The sequence below is a fragment of the Hydra vulgaris genome, chromosome 03 (assembly GCF_038396675.1).
Source record: "Hydra vulgaris chromosome 03, alternate assembly HydraT2T_AEP".
Lineage (NCBI taxonomy): Eukaryota > Metazoa > Cnidaria > Hydrozoa > Anthoathecata > Hydridae > Hydra > Hydra vulgaris.
Window position 1 is genome coordinate 23787879 of NC_088922.1, and position 21966 is coordinate 23809844.

The 21966-nt window shown below is 29.9% G+C and overlaps 1 protein-coding gene across 1 annotated transcript in view; it reads right to left on the reverse strand.

Annotated features, from left to right (window-relative positions):
- The window catches only part of LOC100202929 (PC3-like endoprotease variant B), a 47495-nt gene that overhangs the window by 14596 nt on the left and 10933 nt on the right, over positions 1-21966 (reverse strand). The window contains exons 4-6 of the mRNA XM_065792707.1: positions 15512-15620; positions 15373-15410; positions 13016-13089 (exon numbers count right to left, since the gene is read on the reverse strand). Coding sequence (XP_065648779.1) covers positions 13016-13089; positions 15373-15410; positions 15512-15620 — 221 coding nt within the window. The remainder of the gene's footprint in view (positions 1-13015; positions 13090-15372; positions 15411-15511; positions 15621-21966) is intronic.

The following is a 21966-nucleotide window of genomic DNA, read 5'->3' on the forward strand; positions in this document are numbered from 1 at the left end:
TTTGCTACAGATTCTCGCTTGATGACTTTTAGTTACTACGTAATACCTCCTTGTTAATAAAAAGATTGAAGGTCAATAGCCTCAATATACAAAAAATTATCGGGGGCATGTATAAAGTTGTTTCAAATTATGACAAATTGACTTTTGCTACAGTTGCTACAGTCGATTTGCCATTATACTTAATTCCCAGTTCAATTTAAATTGATACGTTGCGAAATGTTTGACATTCCTTTAAAAATTTATGGGCATGTGAGACAAAACCAGATAAAAACATGGGTTTTTCAATGAAGTATTTCTTTTTTCCGAATGAAATATTTCCGTAACATAGTCAACTTGGCTCAGATACAGTTTTGAAAAATTTTTTGAAGCGCTGAATTTTGATTACTTGTAACCTGCATAATTATTGAAATTATTTTTCTCTTTTGCATGAAAAAAAAAATGTACTTTAAAAAACTGACTGTAGCATTTGCTACACTTGCTACAGCCTGGATCCGCTCCTGATATATATATATATATATATATATATATATATATATATATATATATATATATATATATATATATATATATATATATATATATATATATATATATATATATATATAGACCACCACACATATATATATATATAGACCATATATATATATAGACCACACATATATATATATAGACCACACATATATATATATATATAGACCACACATATATATATATACCACCACACATATATATATATATACCACCACACACATATATATATACCACCACACATATATATATATAGACCATATATATATATATATATAGACCATATATATATATATATAGACCACCAGACCTACTTGCTCTTTGTGAGACTAATTTGAGTTTGGCTGTCTCATCTTGTGATCTTAGTGTTGATGGTTATCTTCCCCTGATTCGTAAAGACTCCCATAGTCACATGCTAGGCCTGGGCATTTACATTCGTAAGAATTCACCTGTTTGTCGTGAAACTAAGTTTGAATCCACAGACTATTCTTTCATGTGCTTTCGTTTAGCACCACTTCACTCTATTGCCTTTCTCTTTGTTCTATATCGCTCTCCTTCATCTCAAGACTGCACACTTTTTGACGTTATTTCTGATCATATTGACAAAGCCCTCTCTCTTTATCCATCAGCTAATATAGTTGTTGTTGGTGACTTTAATGCTCACCACTCTGAATGGCTTGGCTCTAGTGTCAGTGATTCGGCAGGCATTAAAGCCCACAACTTTTGCCTTTCTCAATCCCTAACTCAAATAGTCAACTTTCCAACTCGCTTTCCAGACAACCCGAATCATTTACCTTCTCTACTCGACTAATGTCTTGTTTCTGATCCTAGTCAGTGCTCAGCTTCTCCACATTCTCCCCCTGAGGTGCTTCTGATCACAGTTTGATATCTCTAAAACTAATATCTCATTCTTCTTCATCACCTGAATACCCCTATTATCGAACCTCTTACAACTACAGTAAAGCTGACTGGGATTCTTTCCGTGATTTTCTTCGTGATGGCCCTTGGGTAGAAATCTTTCAACTTCCTGTCGACAAATGTGCTTCTTACATAACTTCGTGGATTCAGGCTGGCATGGAATCTTTTATTCCCTCTCGACGATTCCAGGTCAAGCCTCACTCTCCTCCATGGTTTTCCTCACACTGTGCTGCTGCGATTGCCAATCGAAACCGTTACTTCCATATTTATCAGCAAAACAATTCTCCAGAAAGCAGACGTCTGTTTATTACTGCTAGAAACAACTCTAAAAAGGTTTTGTCTAACGCCAAAACCCGCTATTCTCAGGTCATGAAATCTCAAATCTCACCTCAAAAAATAGGCTCTCCTGACTTCTGGAGAATCTTTAATAATATCAATAATAAGGGCAAATCTATAATTCCACCTCTCTTGTATGGTTCAGACTTTGTCACCTCACCTAAAGACAAAGCTGAATTGTTTGCTAAAAACTTTTCATCAATATCATCTCTTGATTCCACTAGTTGCTTTCTACCTGATATTGCCAACAAACAGGTTGATCCATTGCTTGACATTCATATCACTCCAGCATCTGTATCTAAAGTGATTTCCTGCCTAGACTCTTCTACAGCTTGTGGCCTGGACAACGTACCTGTTATTGTCTTGCAGAAGTGTTCTCCGGAGCTGTCGTCTATACTCTCAAAACTATTCAACAAGTGCTTATCAGAGTCTTGTTTTCCAGCCTGCTGGAAAGCTGCATCTGTTATCCCTATCTTCAAAAATTCTGGGGAGCAATCTGATTCGTCTAACTACCGTCCCATAAGTCTTCTTCCTATCATAAGCAAGGTTTTTGAATCTTTAATTAACAAACACTTAATTTCTCATCTTGAATCTAATAACTTACTTTCTGACCATCAATATGGATTTCGATCTTCTCGTTCTACAGCTGATTTGCTAACAGTAATAACTGACAGGTTTTATCGTGCATTAGATGAAGGTGGAGAGGTTAAGGCCATCGCTCTTGACATTTCAAAAGCGTTTGATAAAGTTTGGCATGCTGGTCTTCTCCATAAGCTTTCTACTTATGGTGTATCCGGCAACATCTTTAAGGTCATTGAATCCTTCCTTTCCAATCGTAGCATAAAAGTTGTCCTCGATGGACAACACTCTTCTTCTTATTCTGTAACTTCAGGGGTTCCTCAAGGTTCTATCCTTGGCCCTATACTCTTTTTAATTTACATTAACGATCTTCCAGATATTCTCACATCTAAGGTGGCATTGTTTGCTGATGATACTACCATTTATTCTTGTCGTGATAAGAAACCAACACCCTCTGATTGCTTGGAGGGGGCATTTGAGCTTGAAAAGGATCTCACTTCTGCTACAGCATGGGGCTCACAGTGGCTGGTGAACTTTAATTCAGATAAAACTCAATTTTTTTCAGCCAATCGTTATCGCAATAATTTAGATCTTCCTATATTTATGAACGGTGATGTACTCGATGAGTCACCTACTCTTCATCTTCTTGGACTAACTTTTACTTCCAATCTTTCTTGGAAACCATATATCAAATCGGTTGCAAAATTAGCATCTGCTAAGGTTGCATCTCTTTATCGAGCTCGCCACTTTCTTACTCTGGATTCTATTCTCTATCTCTATAAATCTCAAATCCGGCCTTGTATGGAATACTGTTGCCATATCTGGGGCGGATCTTCTAATGATGCCCTTTCTCTTTTAGACAAGGTGCAAAAACGCATTGTAAACATAGTTGGACCTGCTCTTGCAGCCAACCTCCAACCATTATCACATCGTCGTAATGTTGCTTCTCTTTCTCTTTTCTACAAATACTATAATGGGCACTGCTCTAAAGAGCTAGCGTCTCTTGTGCCATCTACTAAAATTCATTCTCGTGTTACTCGTCATTCAATTAAGTGTCATCCTTTTTCTGTGACTGTTCCTAAGTGCTCCAAAAACGCTTATTCGTCTAGTTTTTTTCCTCGAACATCAGTTCTTTGGAATTCGCTTCCTTCATCTTGCTTTCCTGATTCATATAATTTGCAACCTTTTAAATCCTCCGTCAATCGTTATCTTGCTCTGCAATCTTCATCTTTTCTCTTACAGTAACTTCCAACTTTAATTAGTGGCTGCTTGCAGCCTTGTTGGAAGCGAAGATGTTAAAAAAAAAAAAAAATATATATATATATATATATATATATATATATATATATATATATAACCTTTGGAATCAGAAAAAATGAGGTTGGCAGTTTATTGCCGACCTCAAACTGTTAGAGATTGGCTTCAGATCAGCAAAAAAAATTTGACACAAAAGGGTTACCATAAAACATAGAAACCAAGTCAGCAATTTTTTGCCAACCTCAAACACTTTTAGGTTGGCATTGTTGAATGCTGACCCTCATTCTAACTTAAAACCTAATTCTAAGGACTGTATATATATGTATATATACATATATACATATATATACATATATACATATATATATATATATATATATATAAATATATATATATATATATATATATATATATATATATATATATATATATATATATATATATATATATATATATATATGTATATATATATATATATACATCAGTTTCATTAATTAGTATATTAATTAGTTTATTTTAATCATGTTTTTAATTACGATGGGAATAGTTTTTCATGTTTATTAATGTTTAGAACATTAATAAACATTGATAAACAACGAACAATTTACTTTTAATGATTTAAATTGCAGTTTTTTTTCTTTTTAATTTAAAAATATCAGTTTCCATGTAAATGTAAACAAGTAAATAATTACGCATTAAAAAACCATTTCATTCTTTGTATATTAATAGTAAATTGTTATTTTATTTAAAAGCGTTTCGCTAATATAAAAACTTTAGATAAGAAGTTTTGATGTAATTTACTTCACCTAAGGTATAATTCAGAATATTTTTCATTCAGCGCTTTTTTAAAATGTTTTTTGAAATAGCTGCGGTCAAATCGTCAAAGCAAAATGTGATTTGCCTGGTCATATAATGGAACTTTAGTTTTCCTTTGACAATAACCCAATATCTTTCGGTAGGACATAATTAGCAACACGTTGACAGATTGCAGAGTTTTTCAATGAAATCTACTTTGTGTTCTCTAAGTCAGTTTAAAGTTGTACGAGAGTAGTGACATGATCTAAGTTGGATCAAAATAACGGATTACATGTATGATATTTTTAAAACAGAAAAAGACGCATGAATGTATATATCTTTGATGTATATTTTGGTGTTAATTTTCCTGTAGTCACTAAACAAATGCTTCTTTTACCACATTCACAAATTGCTTCCCAAACTAAAAATATTTTAGCTATTTTTACATTCCAAAGCGTTTAAATTTGGAATTCAGTTTCTTGCAATTAATTGCTGAATATTATTGGTGTCCTGGAGGAGATGGGAAATATGCAGCACAATAACTATGCTGTATATAATACAATAATGCTAATAATAATGCTGGACAATAACTTTCATCATCAATAATCAAACAAAGTTTTTTAGCACTAAATTTTTATAGAGCAGCTTTGAACGACAAACTACAACATTTTCATGCTTTTCTTCATGTCGAAGAATTTTTTTTAATAAGATTTATGGCCTCCATTTCTCTTCACTCTTTGAATAGTGGAAGCACTTATCATAAATTTATTCGCTTAAGCTCGAACAGAAATCTCCAGATTTCTCTCTTAGACATCTTTAACTTTTTTAAAAAGATCTCAAAACGAAAAAAACAAAAAACTTTTTCCTTCCACATCCTGATTTTTTTTTTAATGCACTAGTGTCTTTTAATCATTTTAAAATGCTCTGCGTTGTTTTAAAAGCAACCTGTAAGTCTTTAGAAATAGTTTTGTATGATACACCAGAACATTCTACAAAAAAATGCAAAATATTTTCTTGCTACTTATCTTGATCTTATTGAGATTTTAAATAAAACTAATTGTTTAGGTAAAAAAGTTTTTTTTGAATGTCATTGTATGACATTTTAAAACAATTAGCTAAAATAATTCACGGTTTCAGTAAACACAATATCAGAACACATGCAGATTTTTCTGGTTCATATCTTATTAATAGCTTGTACACAGAAAATTAAATTTTATATTGTTTTTTTTAATTCACTTTTATAGATATTTAAGTAAAATTTTAAATAATTAATTTTAACTGATATGAATAGCAACTGATGAAAACATTCATTTAACTCTAAAACTGAAAAACTAAAGTTTGCATTGTATTTCTGACTTTCGATTTCAAATCAATTGTTCACAGTAGTACGGAAAAACAACAATTTCACAAGGTTTTATTATAAACTTTGCTTTTCCTTTTCCTTTGAAAACCAGTTACATTTTGACTTCCTGAGATTGCTGATTGACACAATCCCAAGTTAAAAACATTGATGAGCTCAAAAATAGTAAGAATAAGGATTTTAATGTTAAATAACTGATTTCTCATGATTGTATATATATTTTTGCTCTATTTTTCTAACCTTAGAAAGTTAATTTAAGCTTGTGACTTGAAATCTAAAACATTATTTACACTTCTTATCTACTTTGTTTTAGAGACATTATTTATACATAATTATATGTAAAAAGTTCTAAAGAACATGTAATAAAGTTATATTTAATTAAGGTAAAACACAAGTACTCCATAGAAATGTATATTCATGTTCTTAGTGTCAATATATTTTCAAAGCAACAAGGTACTTTTTTGGTTTCTTAAATATTTACTCATAGTTTTTTTATATTTTTTCAAAATATATAAGAAACAAAAGTACTATTAGAATATAATATAATAATACAATAATCTGTAATGAGAAAAAATTAAATTTCTCATGAAGTCTGTCTAGCAAACTTTAGCAGATGTCTGTTTGGCGACAATGAACTTGTCATATCGATTCTTGATCTCGTTGATGCTTCTTCAATCGATAACTTGATTTGGCAACTTATTTCATAAGAATACAACACTGTTTGTAAAAAAGTAATATCTAGCTTGGTTTCTTGTGAATTATTTTGACAGTCTTAATTTAGAGCCTCTAACATTACTTGCAGGTTCTTGTGCTAAAAGGGAATGTGGTATGGCATTGATATGAAACCAATTTACTTCATTAAACCCCTTAAATGCTTTAAAATATTGTATCATGTCCCTCGTTGCCTTTATTGTTCTAGATATTGTAGATTGAGATAAGTTAGATGGGCTTTGTAATCTAAATTTCTTATTGCTGGAACAAGTTTAGTTGCTCTTTTCTAGACAGCTTATGTCTTTTTTTTGAAAAGGATTCCAAACAGATATACAGTATTCCTAATGAGGTCGAACAAAGATTGTAAACAATCTAACAAAAATAGGCTCCGTCCAAGATTTGAATGTTCGCTTAAGCATACCTGGGATTATATTTGCTTTATTTATTGCATGTCTGATGTGGTAATTCCATTTTAATTTTTTGTTAAAAATTACACCAAGATTTCACTCAATTTTTGTTGTTTTAGAGTTAAAAACAGCTCCAATACCGTCTTTAATAGTGAATAAACAGTTATCTAGATTTTTGCTTGGTTTTTCACCGAATTTCATAATTTTACATTTCTCAATATTGAAGAACATCTCCCATAGCTTGGACCAGTCTATGAGTGCGTAAAGGTCATCTTGAACTGATATGATATCCATATTGTTTTTGATTGTAGCAACGAGCTAGCTATTATCTGCAAAAAGCTTACAAAAGTTCTTGACTATTTCGGCATGTCATTTATATATACCCAAAACAGTAGAGGACCAATAACCAATCCTTGTGGTACCCCACTCGTTACCTTTGCCCAGTCAGACACACCACCCAAGACTACTCACTGCCTACTTTTTAAAAAATCAGGCAATTAATTTTACATCAAACCCACAACCATTAAGTTTTATATTCAAAAGCTTTGGAAAAGTCCAATAAGATTAGGACAGCCATAAAATTATGGTTTAGTGCCTCTGTAATTATATTTAACACCTCTAAGAGGTTTGTGGCACAAGATTTACCACTAACAAATCCATGCTGGTGAATAGATAGTAGTTTGAGTTTAGTAAGGTGCTCTGTCATGTATTCTCTCACTATTCTCTCCATGATCTTACTTGCAATTGAAGTCAACAAGATTGGAGGGTAATTTATTGGTTTAAGTTTACATCCTTTCTTGAAGATGGGTGAGATATTTTCATCTTTCCATAGTGAGGGAACAATACCTGTTTCAAAAGATTTGGTAAATATATAAGATAATGGAAAACTCAGGTTCTTATAACATTTTGAAAGAACAAAAGGATGTAACTGGTCTACTCCAGGCGGTTTCGATTTGTCTAAGTTGCACAGTAGAGTGGCTACTCGAGTATTACTAAATAGAGTTTTACTGTCAACATAAGATATAGTTTGAGTTTTTGGCTTGAAATCTGACATAAATGTTCTGTTATGGGTCTGAGTAAAGGCTTTATGGAACTGTTGGTTTAAACAATAAGTGATATCTTTTTTCTCTGTGATTTGTTTCCTGTCAGCATCAAATACTGTCTTGATATCAGTTTTTCTTTTTTGTTTGTTTGTTGATGTAAAGTATAAAATTTTAAGATTTTGTTTTGAATACATTGAAATACTTTCTTCATATTGTAAAACTGCTTTATTTACTAATTTTTTTAACTAATTTACATTGTTTGTTGAATTCAGTTTTAAGCTTTTAAGCCTTTATTTAATTTAGATGCTGCAATCATCTTTTTGAAAATAGATAATTTTAATCTCGAAGCTTATTTGATATCTTTATTCATCCATCTGGGTACTGATTTGGATAAGTCGAGGGTGAAGAGGGATTCCATGGGAACAAACTTCTCAACAAATTTATTAAAAAAGTCAATGAAAATATTATAACATTGGTTAGCGTCTTTATCATAGAAGTTCGTATGCCAATTAATATCATTAAGTGCTTCACTTATAATTTCATAATTACCAAATTTGTAATCTCCTAAATTTCTTTGATTGTTTTGTGAACAGGAAGGATTCTTAACTCAATATTCCCACAACAATGTCTTGTTGAACTAATTTGGCTCCGTGGATCCAATATGGCGGCCTATTTCTACTGCGTATATACGCAGTAGAAATAGGATTATATAATAGGATCCTATATTGGATTTAATTGATGATCAGGATCATCAATTAAAATTATATCAAGAAAGTTATGCTTGAAAGTTTATAAACTGCTTGTAATAAAAAACAGTCGTTTATACTTTCTAAAATTTCTTGGCTTGAAACTTATCCTTTACCACAACACATACCTCCTGTATCATCCCAAAAGATATCAGGGTAGTTTAGATCACCCATTATTAATAAGTTAGTTAAATTTTTTCCATTGACCAATCTATGCGCTTCTCTAATTGAGTCATTAAATATTTTGTTTAGGTCATATGAAGCATGAGGGTGTTTGTATAAACAATCAACTAAAATAGTAGTTGAACCAATACTGACCTTGCACCAAATTTGCTCACTATCTAAGTAGAAAGGATCAATCTCATGAGATAAAAGATCATTTCCCACATAAATTACTACTCCTCCGCCACTGATAGTTCTTTTATTATTGAAATAGGATGTGTAATTTTCTATTGCATTTTATTATTGAAATTGCATGTGTAATTTTCTATTGCATTCAGAGGTACTATTGAAACAAGTCTCAGTAATGCCTAGAATGTGTGGAAAACTAAGCTGTTCAATTCTTACAATGAACTCATCCTATTTATTGCATATAGATGTTGCATTAAAATAAAAACACTTTAAAGAAGACAACTTTTCTTTTCTTTAATTTTTATATAACAATTTTTATGCATGTCCTTAGGGTTACTGACTTTCTTTTTGTTTGAGCTCAATCCATCTAAGTGTTCCAAAGCGTATGCCCCAAATATCTTTTATTTCCATACTTTGTTCCCTATTTAAGCATTCCATTTGATCCTTCTACTTCATTTGGAAGGTCATTGTTTCTATTGTTTCTTTCAATTTTAAGTTTGGTTTCAATTAATCTTTCATTTTCAGTTCTGTCTGGCATTATGTATATAATTTGTAAAGCTTCAAAATGTTTCTATTCTTTAGCATTAAGGATGGCTGTTTGTTGTGTGGCATGATCCTTAAATTCTAAGAGTATTAGCGGGGGAGGAGGACTTTTATCAACTTGGCTTAGTGATTTATTCAATCAATTTCCTGGTGTTGTTGTGTGTTTATACATTTCTGGGTTTATGCCATTTCTGTTCATCATAATCTTTCATTTTTTTAACCTTACTTGTTTCTTAACATTTTCTCTTCTTAACTTTAGTGCATTTAGAATTTGATCAACCATTTGGGTGTCTGAATCACTTTCCACTGCATCTTCTAGTACTCCTCAGATTAAAACATTGTTTTCAAATTTTTTCAAGTTTTTCTCTCTTTTTTTTCTTTTTCTGGATAGTAGCAATTAGTACTGCATCATTTTCTTTAGAGGCTTTTCGAGGATTTAAGAAACTTGACTTATTAGTTAGCTTAGTAACACAATAAAATTTTTAAATAAAAACTAAAAAAGGTTTTGTTAATGTGTTTTGTAAATATGTTTTATTAATTCTAGTAAAAATGCCTATGGAATGTTAAAAAGTTTAATTTTATTACCTACATATATGTTTCCGCCTGTTTTTTTCTCAAAAAGTGTCTCTTTATCGAAAAAAGTGCTATGTAAAGTATTTCTTAAAAAATAAAAGTTTTTTAGACCAACACTGTATAAATTTAATGATAGGTATGGTGTAAATCTATATAAGTTATGTAAATATACTCATTTTCCTTTCAGAAAAACTTTAATCAATGTTCAGATATTACGATAACATAACAAAATTTTATTTATAATATACCTACAACTTTAGCTAAAAATACTGCGCGCTGAGTAGTTAAACCTTAAAAAATGAGCAGAGCAAAAGGGTTAATAATAATAAAAACGAAAAAATATCGAAAGTATTGCAAGAACAATAAATATCCTAACGAGATTTTAAATTATCTTAAATGTGTTTTTTTTTGCAGACTATGCATCTATTTAATCAAGTTGTTGCAAACTCGCGTAACTTTCTCCAAATTACAACTGCAATTAATACTTTTCTATACAAAAAAAAAGAATGCAACATTCAGGTATACAGTGTTTTAATAGATTATATTATTTAGAATAACATGTTTGTCAAATAACAAATTCTTGGAGGAGCCAACTTTACGCAAAAGATTTTTGTTAGCAATCATATATTTATAAAGCTGTTTGCAGGTAAGGTTCTTTAAATTATACTTTGTAAGAACAATGCCCTTTACAGAGTCAACTAAAATTCGGTTCCTTTTTTTGCCCATTGAGCATTAATCAATGAGAACTCTTTCAACATTTCCGTTGTGTCCTGGGATGCAGAAAAATATTAAGCATCTCTGAGAAGCAACTTGCTTTGGACAAGTTTTATAAAATAAAACCCACTGTTCATGCAAGGGTATTTTAAAAAACTGCTTATTTTTCCCAATCACAAATAATTTTAGATTACAGTATTGGTCGAACAATTGTACATTATCCAAAATGATACCTTTTCTTTCAGGTATAAAATAAATACCAAAAGATCATCAAATGTGCAGTCTTTTACTTTATTTAAAAACATCCAACCAAAGCACTGAAATTTATCAAAATGTTTTAACTACTTTTCTAAATAAAGAATGCATGCTTCGTACACTAGCTTCTTCTCTGTCACTTTCTTTAAACCTTTTTAACATATCTCTGACTTTAAGCGATAGGAATGTTTCATTTAACCGGCCTTTTAAAACTGCCAAGGTAGAGTGAAGACTCACAACTTCAAAAACTGACATTTCTTCCCTTTCAACTGCTGCAATATTTATTTGAAAGACAGACATCAAAGAATGCAAAAGCCAAAGAAAAGCTTCTGAAAATTCATTCTCAAAAAATATTTTTATCGTAACAGGTGGTTGATCTACACAAAAAAAATACACTTTCAAAACATCAAATAACCTCAGCAATCTTTCAATAGCAGGAAACAAAACTAATCATCTTAGAGTGATAGAGTAGTTGATGATAACTAATATCAACATAGTCGCATAAATCTTTTAAAGATTCTGTTCTAAGTGTGTTATATACACAGTTAGAACAGAATCTTTAAAGAAAAATAATTGAATATTTTCAAGACACAGTTTTAACATCAACCTTCATTAAATCTGTACCATGCTGAATGCAGTTGTGCAAAATGTGGGCAGAACATCCAACACCTACCAATGGTTTTTTTAAGGTTTCCTTCAAATATGAGAACACATTTTTGCCTACTTTTCTATTAATTAATTAATCCAAAATTTACATTAGCATTGTCTTCAGCAAAAACAACACTCTTAGACAACAATTCGTATGTTCAGAGTTTTTTCAAAATATATTGTAATATAGCTTCAGAGGTTTCATTTGGTGTGCTATCTAACGTGAAAAAATTAGTTTGGATACCACCTGCCTTCCAGCCTAAGTATTGAATAACAATCAGAAATATTTTCTGTGAACCGTGATTGCTAGCATATGTGAAAAGACCAAAACATGATGTGCTATCAAATGATTTCACCAATTTAAATTATTAGTTTGAGAACAGCTTTGAATGGAATGAAACATTTTTGAAAGGGATGCAATTTTTTTGAATGGAATGAAACAGTTTTGAATGGAATGAAATTATGTTCTAACTTTTATTGCTTCGATTTTTGTTTGTCAAACTGTTTGACTAATGATTGAATTAAGACAAAATGATAGTTGCAATATAATTTGAAAAGCAAAGTTTAAATAAAAAAATAAAAGCAAAAAAAAAAATAATAAATAAAATAAATGGAAAAATTAAAATATTAAAAAAGCTGGACATTTTAAATGTTTTCAGCTTCACCTGTCGGACACAGGACAAAGGATAAAAAAGGAGGACATGTCCTCCTTTTGTCAGACGTCTGGGAACCCTATATATATATATATATATATATATATATATATATATATATATATATATATATATATATATATATATATATATATATATATATATACACATATACATACAAACATAATATATCCACGCTTGATCAGAAGCGATTTAAGGGGGGAGGGGTGTCTGGGGTAAGAAGGTTTTTTTTTTTTAAGGAACCAGTCAGTACTTTCCATTTCTCAATTTGTTTATAGAATGGCCTCTGCACTTGATATTGATCTGATGGCATCTTACTGAGGGAGAGGAGGAGAAAAAGAAACATAAAATAAAAAATAAGAACACAAAAATAAAAAAATTGCACACATTTTTTACTTTAAACACTTTTTTCGATTTTTTATTGCTTTTCTAAAAGCATAAAAAAAGATTCATAAATAAATTTTAGTAATCAAAAACTCTAAATGTTAGAATGATGAAGAAAAATAATTTTTGTTGTCGCAGAAGTTACAAAACTTCTTTTTTTTTTTTAAATAAAAAATTACACTTGTGTACTTACCAATTATCTGGATCAGAATCTCTTGGTTTTGGATCCGCATCCATGTCATTAAAATCATAGCTTGCTTTTTGATCCTAAAATTGAAATCATTCATATTTTATCACATTAATATGAAAAAAAAAAAGCAAAGCTAAATTTAAAATAAACAAAAGTGAACCTAAAAACATACTTGATCTATTAATTGTAGATAATATAAATCATATATATGAGTTACATTTGCCACCACTAGGTTTGAGTAGCAAAGAAAATCATATTATAAACAAGCATAATGGTTATTTAAAATGACAGATCTAAATAATGGTTCTTCACCATTATTTGGTGAAAATTTCATATTCTCGAGGGAACTATGCTAAAATTATTATCTACATAAAAAGCATAAATTGGGCTTGAGAATTTCATAATTTATTCATTGGCTGTAAAAGTAATGATAAGTTTTTATATCATTACAACCTATCATGCAAGAAATATATTCCCAGTGTAAAACTAAAAATTAAAGCGAAGTTTGGATGTCAAATGATTTGAGAAAAAAAATCAAGTTCAAAAATAATTATTGGACAAATAAAAATGAACTGGTTTATATGTGGCTTTAAAGAGAAATAAAATGAAAGAAAAATAATCTAAAACAAACAAGTAATGCTGTTGTAAATTATGAGCAAAATTTAGTAAATAAGGTGAAAAAGAGCACAAACTACTATATTTATACATGGTAAAAAGAGAGAACAATAGCAGTTCAACAGTGTATGACAAGCCTAGTATTGCAGATACTTTGAACACACATTTTCTTTCAAAAAAATTTTAATTTTGAAGCACAAACAATTTGAAAAATGAGTTGAAGCAATTATAAAACAATATTTTTCAAAGTTTTACATAAATAAAAACCTGGTGGGTATAAACTCTTATGTTTTTAAATTTGCTCTAAAAGTTTTTCAATACCACTGACATTCTGTTACTGATGAGGGTATAGCTCTCAGTTTAATTGTTCCGATACTTGATGGTAGTAAGGATTTCTGAACTCTATGGCAGCTTCCAGACAGATTGATTCCAACAACAGTTGTAAAATATCAATGTAATAATAGTACTATGTTATGCATTAAATTACTGTTGTGCATCATTACCACCAGACTGTCTCAATCAATTGTTCGAAGCAACACTTTTAATGTTAGCTCTTGCAAAATTTTCCAGATCCAGTTGCTCTTTTCAAGACTTTAAATTCTGAATCTGTTTCATCTTCGAATCTTAGTGTAAAGAGTTAATACCCTTTGATTTGCAAAAATTCCAATAGATAAGAAAGACAAAATTTGTGTCTTTCTCTATCTCTTACCCAGATAGAACTTTGTGACTTGTTTTCCAGCCAACCCTTAACTTACTTAGCGACACTATGATTTGTATTTTGTCAACTAGCTTGTACTCAGCATCTTTTTGTTTTCCTTTAGAAGGTTGAGATCATATTATAATTAAACGGTATTATCAGACGCTAAAATCGATTATTTTATTAATTTACATCTATTAATTTGATCTTCTGAAAGTATAAAGTTAGTCAGTGTGATAATTTCTTAGTGCTTATAAAACCAAGGGTTTTATAAGCAACCAAGGGTTAAAAATCTACAAATGTAAAAAGCTTGATCAACGTGGGCAAACATTAACAAAAATACAAACTGGACTAAAGTCAAATGGCTATTTTGTGTGCACTTATATCATTCACAAATGTGCACCCAAAAGTCTTATGAGCATATTCATCCTGTTTGTCTACAGAAAAGAGTAAACAGAAATCTAGGAATTATGGTATGGGGTTGTTTTTCTCCTAAAGACATGGGAAAATTGCATAAGGTCAGCAGCAGCATGAAAATGAATTCTGAAGAATATATTAAAATATAACAAGAGCCCTTATTATCATCCTTAGAAGATTTAAATGGTAATGAAATAATATTTCAACAGGATAATGCCTCATACCAAAAATCATGTCATGATTTTTTAAATTAGCCTAAATTATTTAAATTGGTCAAGTTTATGACCCTAATCCCATAGAAAAAATATGAGAGTATTTTGAGCCACTTACTGTAAGAAGATTATAGCAACTTATTATTAAAAATTAGTTGAAAATATGTATATTATTAAAATATAATATAAAATAAATTTTTAACTAATATATTAAATTGTTATTAATCATTACATGTTAAGTATGAATAAACATAATATATATTTTAAAATGTTTTATGATTTCTTTAGTGCTAGTATGTCCTTAACTCTTATAATATTCTCAACATTTCCATTTAACATTTTAAATTTTAATAACAAGCATAAACAAAAAACTTGACTAATAGCAACAACAAAATAGACAGTATGATTGAGATACTTACATAATTATCTCTGAGATCAGGATGATTATGATCAACACCTAACAATATTATAAAAAATAAATTGTCATCTTGTTTCTTTTTTAAAAAAACAGCTTTTTTTCTACACAAATAAAGCAGAAATAACTAACTAATATTATACCATCATCTAAGACGCTTACAACAACTCCTCTTCCTGTAATACCCTGCTCCCAAACAGGCCTTACATTGATATCAACTCCAGATGGACCAGTAGATTGACCATTATTAAGCTAAAAAACAAAAACTAAAGCTAAAATTTGGAGTAAAAAATAAATTAAAAATTTATTATAAACTTTAATAGATTTTCACATAAACATGATTGACTAAATAACATTAATATTTTTCTAAATATAAAACTTGGTTTATATATATATATATATATATATATATATATATATATATATAAAGGCCTCATGAAGAATGAGAGATTTAGCTCTCACCCACACTCCTTTAAAGTTGTTTATGGGAGCAACTTATAGCTCTCACAAAAGTATTAACTTTTAAAAAATTCTCGCAAAAATATTAATTTTAGAAAATGAATCTAACTTTAATATCAAGATAAATTACATTTTCAGCAATCCCTATCCACCAAATCCATTTACCATCAAAACAATGTTTAATGAAATCTCTTTATCACTATTATTATTAATTTTTTTTTGGAATAGTATCAAATACTTCAGTACATGTATTCGCACTTGTTTTTTTATAACATTGTATATGTACTTAAATAAAATGATGATACTAAATACTTAAATGATGATAATTTGTGCGCTTAAATAAAATAATGATACATCAGGATAATGATACGCCAACAATGATACGCCAGGAACTGTTCTACCATCAAAATATCTTTTTTCTAAATTTGCTTGAGTTTGGCCAATTTTCTCCATTAAAAATAACTTAAATCAAATGTATTCCAAAATCTGTTAAATAGTTACTTGTTTAGACTTTCTTGAGAGACTACTCTTTTAACAGTCCCACCAATACCATCACAGAGAGATGATACCGTCACATGGGGATTTACCCTGACCAGTAACAAAAAATAACCATTCGGCACTTAATTTAAAGTCTCTAATTTGATCACAAAAATTGATAAAGTTTTTAAAGTTTTTAAAATACGCTGCACAACCATCAGAAAAATACTTCACACATGATACATCTGGTAGATTTTTTTTAATATATATAGCTATATCTTCTTGAATCTTATAAACAAACCCTTTTTGCTATAAATGAATGTTTGGTAAGTTGTCAATGCTATCACATAATAAATTATTAATATCATTTAGTGACAACAATTGTAATAGTAGTGTCATACGGTCAGTACTCAGCTTAAATCGGTGCATACACTTCCCATTTTCAAGAGAACAAACAATTAAACTCAAAATCTTTGAGATCTTTTTTATTCTATTAAATTGCAACTTTTATTCTATTAAATTGCATCAATTTTGTATTTTAGTTTATCTACTTTTTATTTTAGTGATGTATGCATATACATACATTGTGAGTACCTGGTGCATTAGTTATGCACCACTTAGGTTTTAGAGTACAAAACTTTAACAAACTGACCTTAACATTAGAATAGTCATTTTTAAATGCAGCATGTAATTCATTAAGATTGAGTAGTAGTAACCATTAATGAACATGTTGATTTTTCTTAATACTTACAAAATTATTTTTTCTTAGCATTATTCTTGAAAACTCATCATTTTGATAAAAGTTAATTACAGGGTGTCCACTCAAAGTTTAAAAAAATATTCAGCACTTATTACTTCATTTAGATATGTTTTTCCAGAATTTTGGTCCTGAAACCCATATCTTTTTCCAGCATCAGTATTAAAAAAGCACTTAAATTCCAGCACTAATAATATTTCCAAAGTAATACAAAAATTGCCTTGAAGACAACCACTGTAATTATAAACATAAAAGTAAGTAACCTAAAACTAAATGCTAAATACTAGATATATTTGTGTACTTCAACTTAATCGAAAAAAACTGTAATAAATTAAAAAGGCATTAACACTGTAAATACTATACTTAACACCATTGAGAATTATATATTCAGAAAAAAAGACAACAAAAGCAAGGACTAGAATAAGACATTTTTTTTAATATAACAAATTTCAGAATTACTAAAACAAATTAAATTTAGTGAAACTCTGAAGAGTCTGTAAAGTCAGTCATAACAATGAGTGAAGCACAAATTTAAGCAATTAACTTTAAAAAAAGCTAAAAATAAAAACAAAACATTCATGGCGGCCAATTAATAATTATTTAAAATAAAGAACTACTTGTAGACTTACCAGGTTTCTAGTTATTATATCAAAAAAACTCTTATGGAAGGCACAATTCATTTAAAGCATTTTTTATCTTAGTCAAGATTAATAAATTGCAAAATTTCTTAATAAATCACAAAATCAGAAAACTTTAAAGGAGAAATAACTTAAAATAATAATAACAATAAAATATACTGAAATAAAATAAGACTTATAATAATAAAAACTAAATTATCAATTTTTTTTTTAGTTTTATTTTCTTCAATTTGTTTTTCTATAAACTCAACCTTTAGTTTCAATACTTTTTCTTTTTAATATATTACCTTGCTTTACTTAACTCAGATCATTTTTTTTCTTTGCAAGTTCCATACACTCTGTACTTTTAACTCAGATCACTTTACTTCTCTGCAAGTTCCATACACTCTGTAATCTCGTTTTCCATCATTAAAATAGGTTTTATTGCAACCTTAACTTTTTGATTTAATTTTTTGGTATTGGCTGTGATATGCATTGCTTTTTGTTTTTGCTCTCTTTTCATTTTCTCTTTTTTAGGATAACCCAACTAGGGATGCGGAGTTCCAAAAGGACTCTAGCTTTAAACTTTATTTTTAAATGGTCTCTGGTGTCCAGAAGCTCTAAACATGTTGGTTGATTAACGATCTGCTATAAGAAAAAAATTTATATTTAATGAACTTATTGTTTTTAAGCCTGGAGTCCTTGCTGCCATTATACCTGAGGATTCCGGGTTCAAAAATTGATTGCTCTTCTGATTAAGTCTTGATTTTTTCCCCATTAATAGCCCATATTTTTAAAGCTCCTGGATACCAAAAACTAGAAAGATGTAATCTTTTTGTGACTTTCAAATCTGGAGTCCTTTTTGGGATTCCGCATCCCTGAATCCAACTCAATTATATATTTTTGATGGGCTGATCGAAAAGCTTTGACCAATGGTGCTGTAATTTGGACTGTGTGCTATTTTAAATAATTGGCAATTAAATGGACCTTTACAATTTTACGGAGATAATACTTGAAGGTGTCATGTTTGTTTTAACAGAAGAGTTGTTTATGCTAAAACCATGCTCAACAGCAGCCTGGTCATGACTAAATGTTAAAATTAATTTAATGATAAAACACAATTCAATGCAATTGCTGATAACAAATCATGTTGAAAATAAAAATTATCATGATGATCCTTTAAATAAATAAACTTAAAAGATTCTTGCTTTATGGCTTTGACTTCATTATGATTAAAATCTTTAAACTGAGATAACATCAAGCCACATTGCTGTTGTGATAAAATCCTTAAACTCTTGAAGTACCCAGGTAAAGTTTTCAAACGATCAACCAATTTTTGTTTTGTCAACTCCATCAAGACATTAGGGTCAAATAATTCAATGGAGATTTGTCACAAAAGCTTTTCACTATTAAAACAACAAATTTCTTGGCCACCTTAAAGAACTCTATGCTTTGAGACAATGATATTAAATTATTCTTTTTCAGATGATGTAGTTCTTTAGAAACAGAAAATCCTGCATTATGCTTTTTATCAGGTAACAGATTATTAGTCAAAGAAAGATCCAAATCTTTCAACATTTTCCAGCTTCTGCGTTTTTCAAGGACAGCCAATTTAGCAATAATTTCAAGCAACTTTATTGTTATTTCCTTTACATCAAAGTATAAAAATAGAACCATTGGATAGTCTGTCTGGTATTTGTTCAGAAAAGGCTCAACTATATTTGCAATATAAGCAAAGAAATGAACTTTAGGAAGCATTAAGTGATCTTGAAAAGCAATTTTTGATTTCTCATAGCTTTTACATTTTAGTTACTTGGATTTAAGTAAAGCATTCCAGAAAAAAAATAAACTTTTCCACACTTCGATCATCCTGTTAACCGCCTTTTTGTTTTCAACCCATATAAAGTATAAATCAAATACCATTTAGAAACATTTGAAATCATATCTAGTCATATTGGTTCTCTTGTCAATACTTTTGTATCAGTCAGCGAGTCAGATGATTCACAACAAATGTCGCCTGTCTTACTATAATTGCCAGTAACTAGATGTCATGTAAAAACTTTATCATCTTAAGCATGTGAATTTATGTTTTGAATGGAGCTAGTACAGTAGAAGTAACTACTTTGTTGAGCAGAAGTTAAGAGGACAGACAAGAGAACCAGTAACAGGGGTAAACAGATCCTATCTAAGGGGTAAACAGGTCCTATCTGTTATTCAGCTTCGCACCCCTTCTTCATCTACTAGGCTGGGGCAGATGTATTTATAAAACATTGTTTCCAATTTAGCATAATGAATGCTGAACTTTCTTGATTCAATGCATGGGTTTTGCTTGTGTCTCTGTTTTTATGACTAGGCAACTCATTCTGTTATCTCCTAATAAGGGTAGAGCACTAAAACTCAGTTTTATGGTTCTGAGGCCGGCTGGTAGTCAGGTTTCCCGGATTCTGTGGTAGCTCTCAGAGAGGCTGATTTCATCAACAGCTGAAAAAAATCAGAGTAACAACAGTCCCATGTTGTGCATGGATGGTGTTCCTGTCCATACTTTTAGTGTGCATTGTCGAGGCCACATTTGGAGCCCTTTGTTATGGCTAAGGGTTTATTAAAAGTAATGAGGCAATTGCTTGGACAATTAAATAGTGTACTGAGTACTATCTATGCTTTTGAGTCAAGTTCTTTATCAAATTTAAAAGAGAGCAAAGTACCAAAAACTATAAAACACAAAAAACCATCGTCATCACCAAGTTCTCTATACCTATCATTCACTAATATTCGCGGACTTCAAAGTAACTATACTTATGTTAAGCTTTATCTCTTACAAAGTTCACCAGACTTACTTGCTCTTTTTGAGACAAATTTAAGTTCGACTGTCTCATCTTGTGATCTTAATGTTGATGGTTATCTTCCTTTAATTTGTAAAGACTCCAATAGTCACATGCTTGGCCTGGGCATTTACATTCCTGAGAATTCGCCCATTTGTTGGGAAACTAGATTGAATCCACCGACTATTATTTTATGTTCTTTCATTTAGCACCAAATCATTCTATCACCTTTCTCTTTGTTCTACATCACTCTCCTTAATCTCAAGACTGCACTCTTTTCGATGTTATTTCTGATCAAATTGACCAAGCCCTTTCTCTTTATCCATCAGCCTATATTGTTGTTGTCGGTGACTTTAATGCTCATCACACTAAATGGCTTGGCTCTAGTGTCAGTGACTTTGCTAAGAACTTTTCATTAATATCATCTCTTGATTCCACTAGATCTTATATATATATACGTATATATATATATATATATATATATATATATATATATATATATATATATATATATATATATATATATATATATATATATATATATATATATATATGTATGTATATATATATATATATATATATATATATATATATATATATATATATATATATATATATATAGATATATATAGGGCCTTTTAATGGCCCTACATATATATATATATATATATATATATATATATATATATATATATATATATATATATATATATATATATATATACTATAATATATATATATATATATATATATATATATATATATATATATATATATATATATATATATATATATATATATATATATATATATAAATAGGCTCTTTTTAATTTACATTAATGATCTTCCAGATATTCTCACATCTGAGGTGACATTGTTTGCTGATGTACTACCATTTATTCTTGTCTTGATAAGAAGTCTACTCTCTCTGATCGCTTGGAGGGGGTATTTGAGCTTGACATAGGGCTCACAGTGGCTGGTGAAAAGTGATTCAAGTAAAAACAAATTTTTTTCAGCCGATCGTTACTGCAATATTTTAGATCTTTCTATATTTATGAACGGTGATGTACTCAACGAGTCATCTACCCTTCATCTTCTAGGATTAACTATTACTTCTAATCTTTCCTGGAAACCATATAACAAATCCATTGCAAAATTAGCATCTGCTAAGGTTGTATTTCTTATTGTGCTCGACACTTTCTAACTCCGGATTATATTCTCTATCTCTATAAATCTCAAATCTGTCCTTGTATGGAAGACTGTTGCCATATATGGGGCGGATCTTCTAATGATGTGCTTTCTCTTTTAGACAAGATGCAAAAACGCATTGTAAACATAGTTGAACCTGCTCTTGCAGCCAACCTCCAACCATCATCACATTGTCATAATGTAGCTTCTCTTTCTCTTTTCTACAAATACTATAATGGACACTGCTCTAAAGAGCTAGCATCTCTTGTGCCATCTACTAA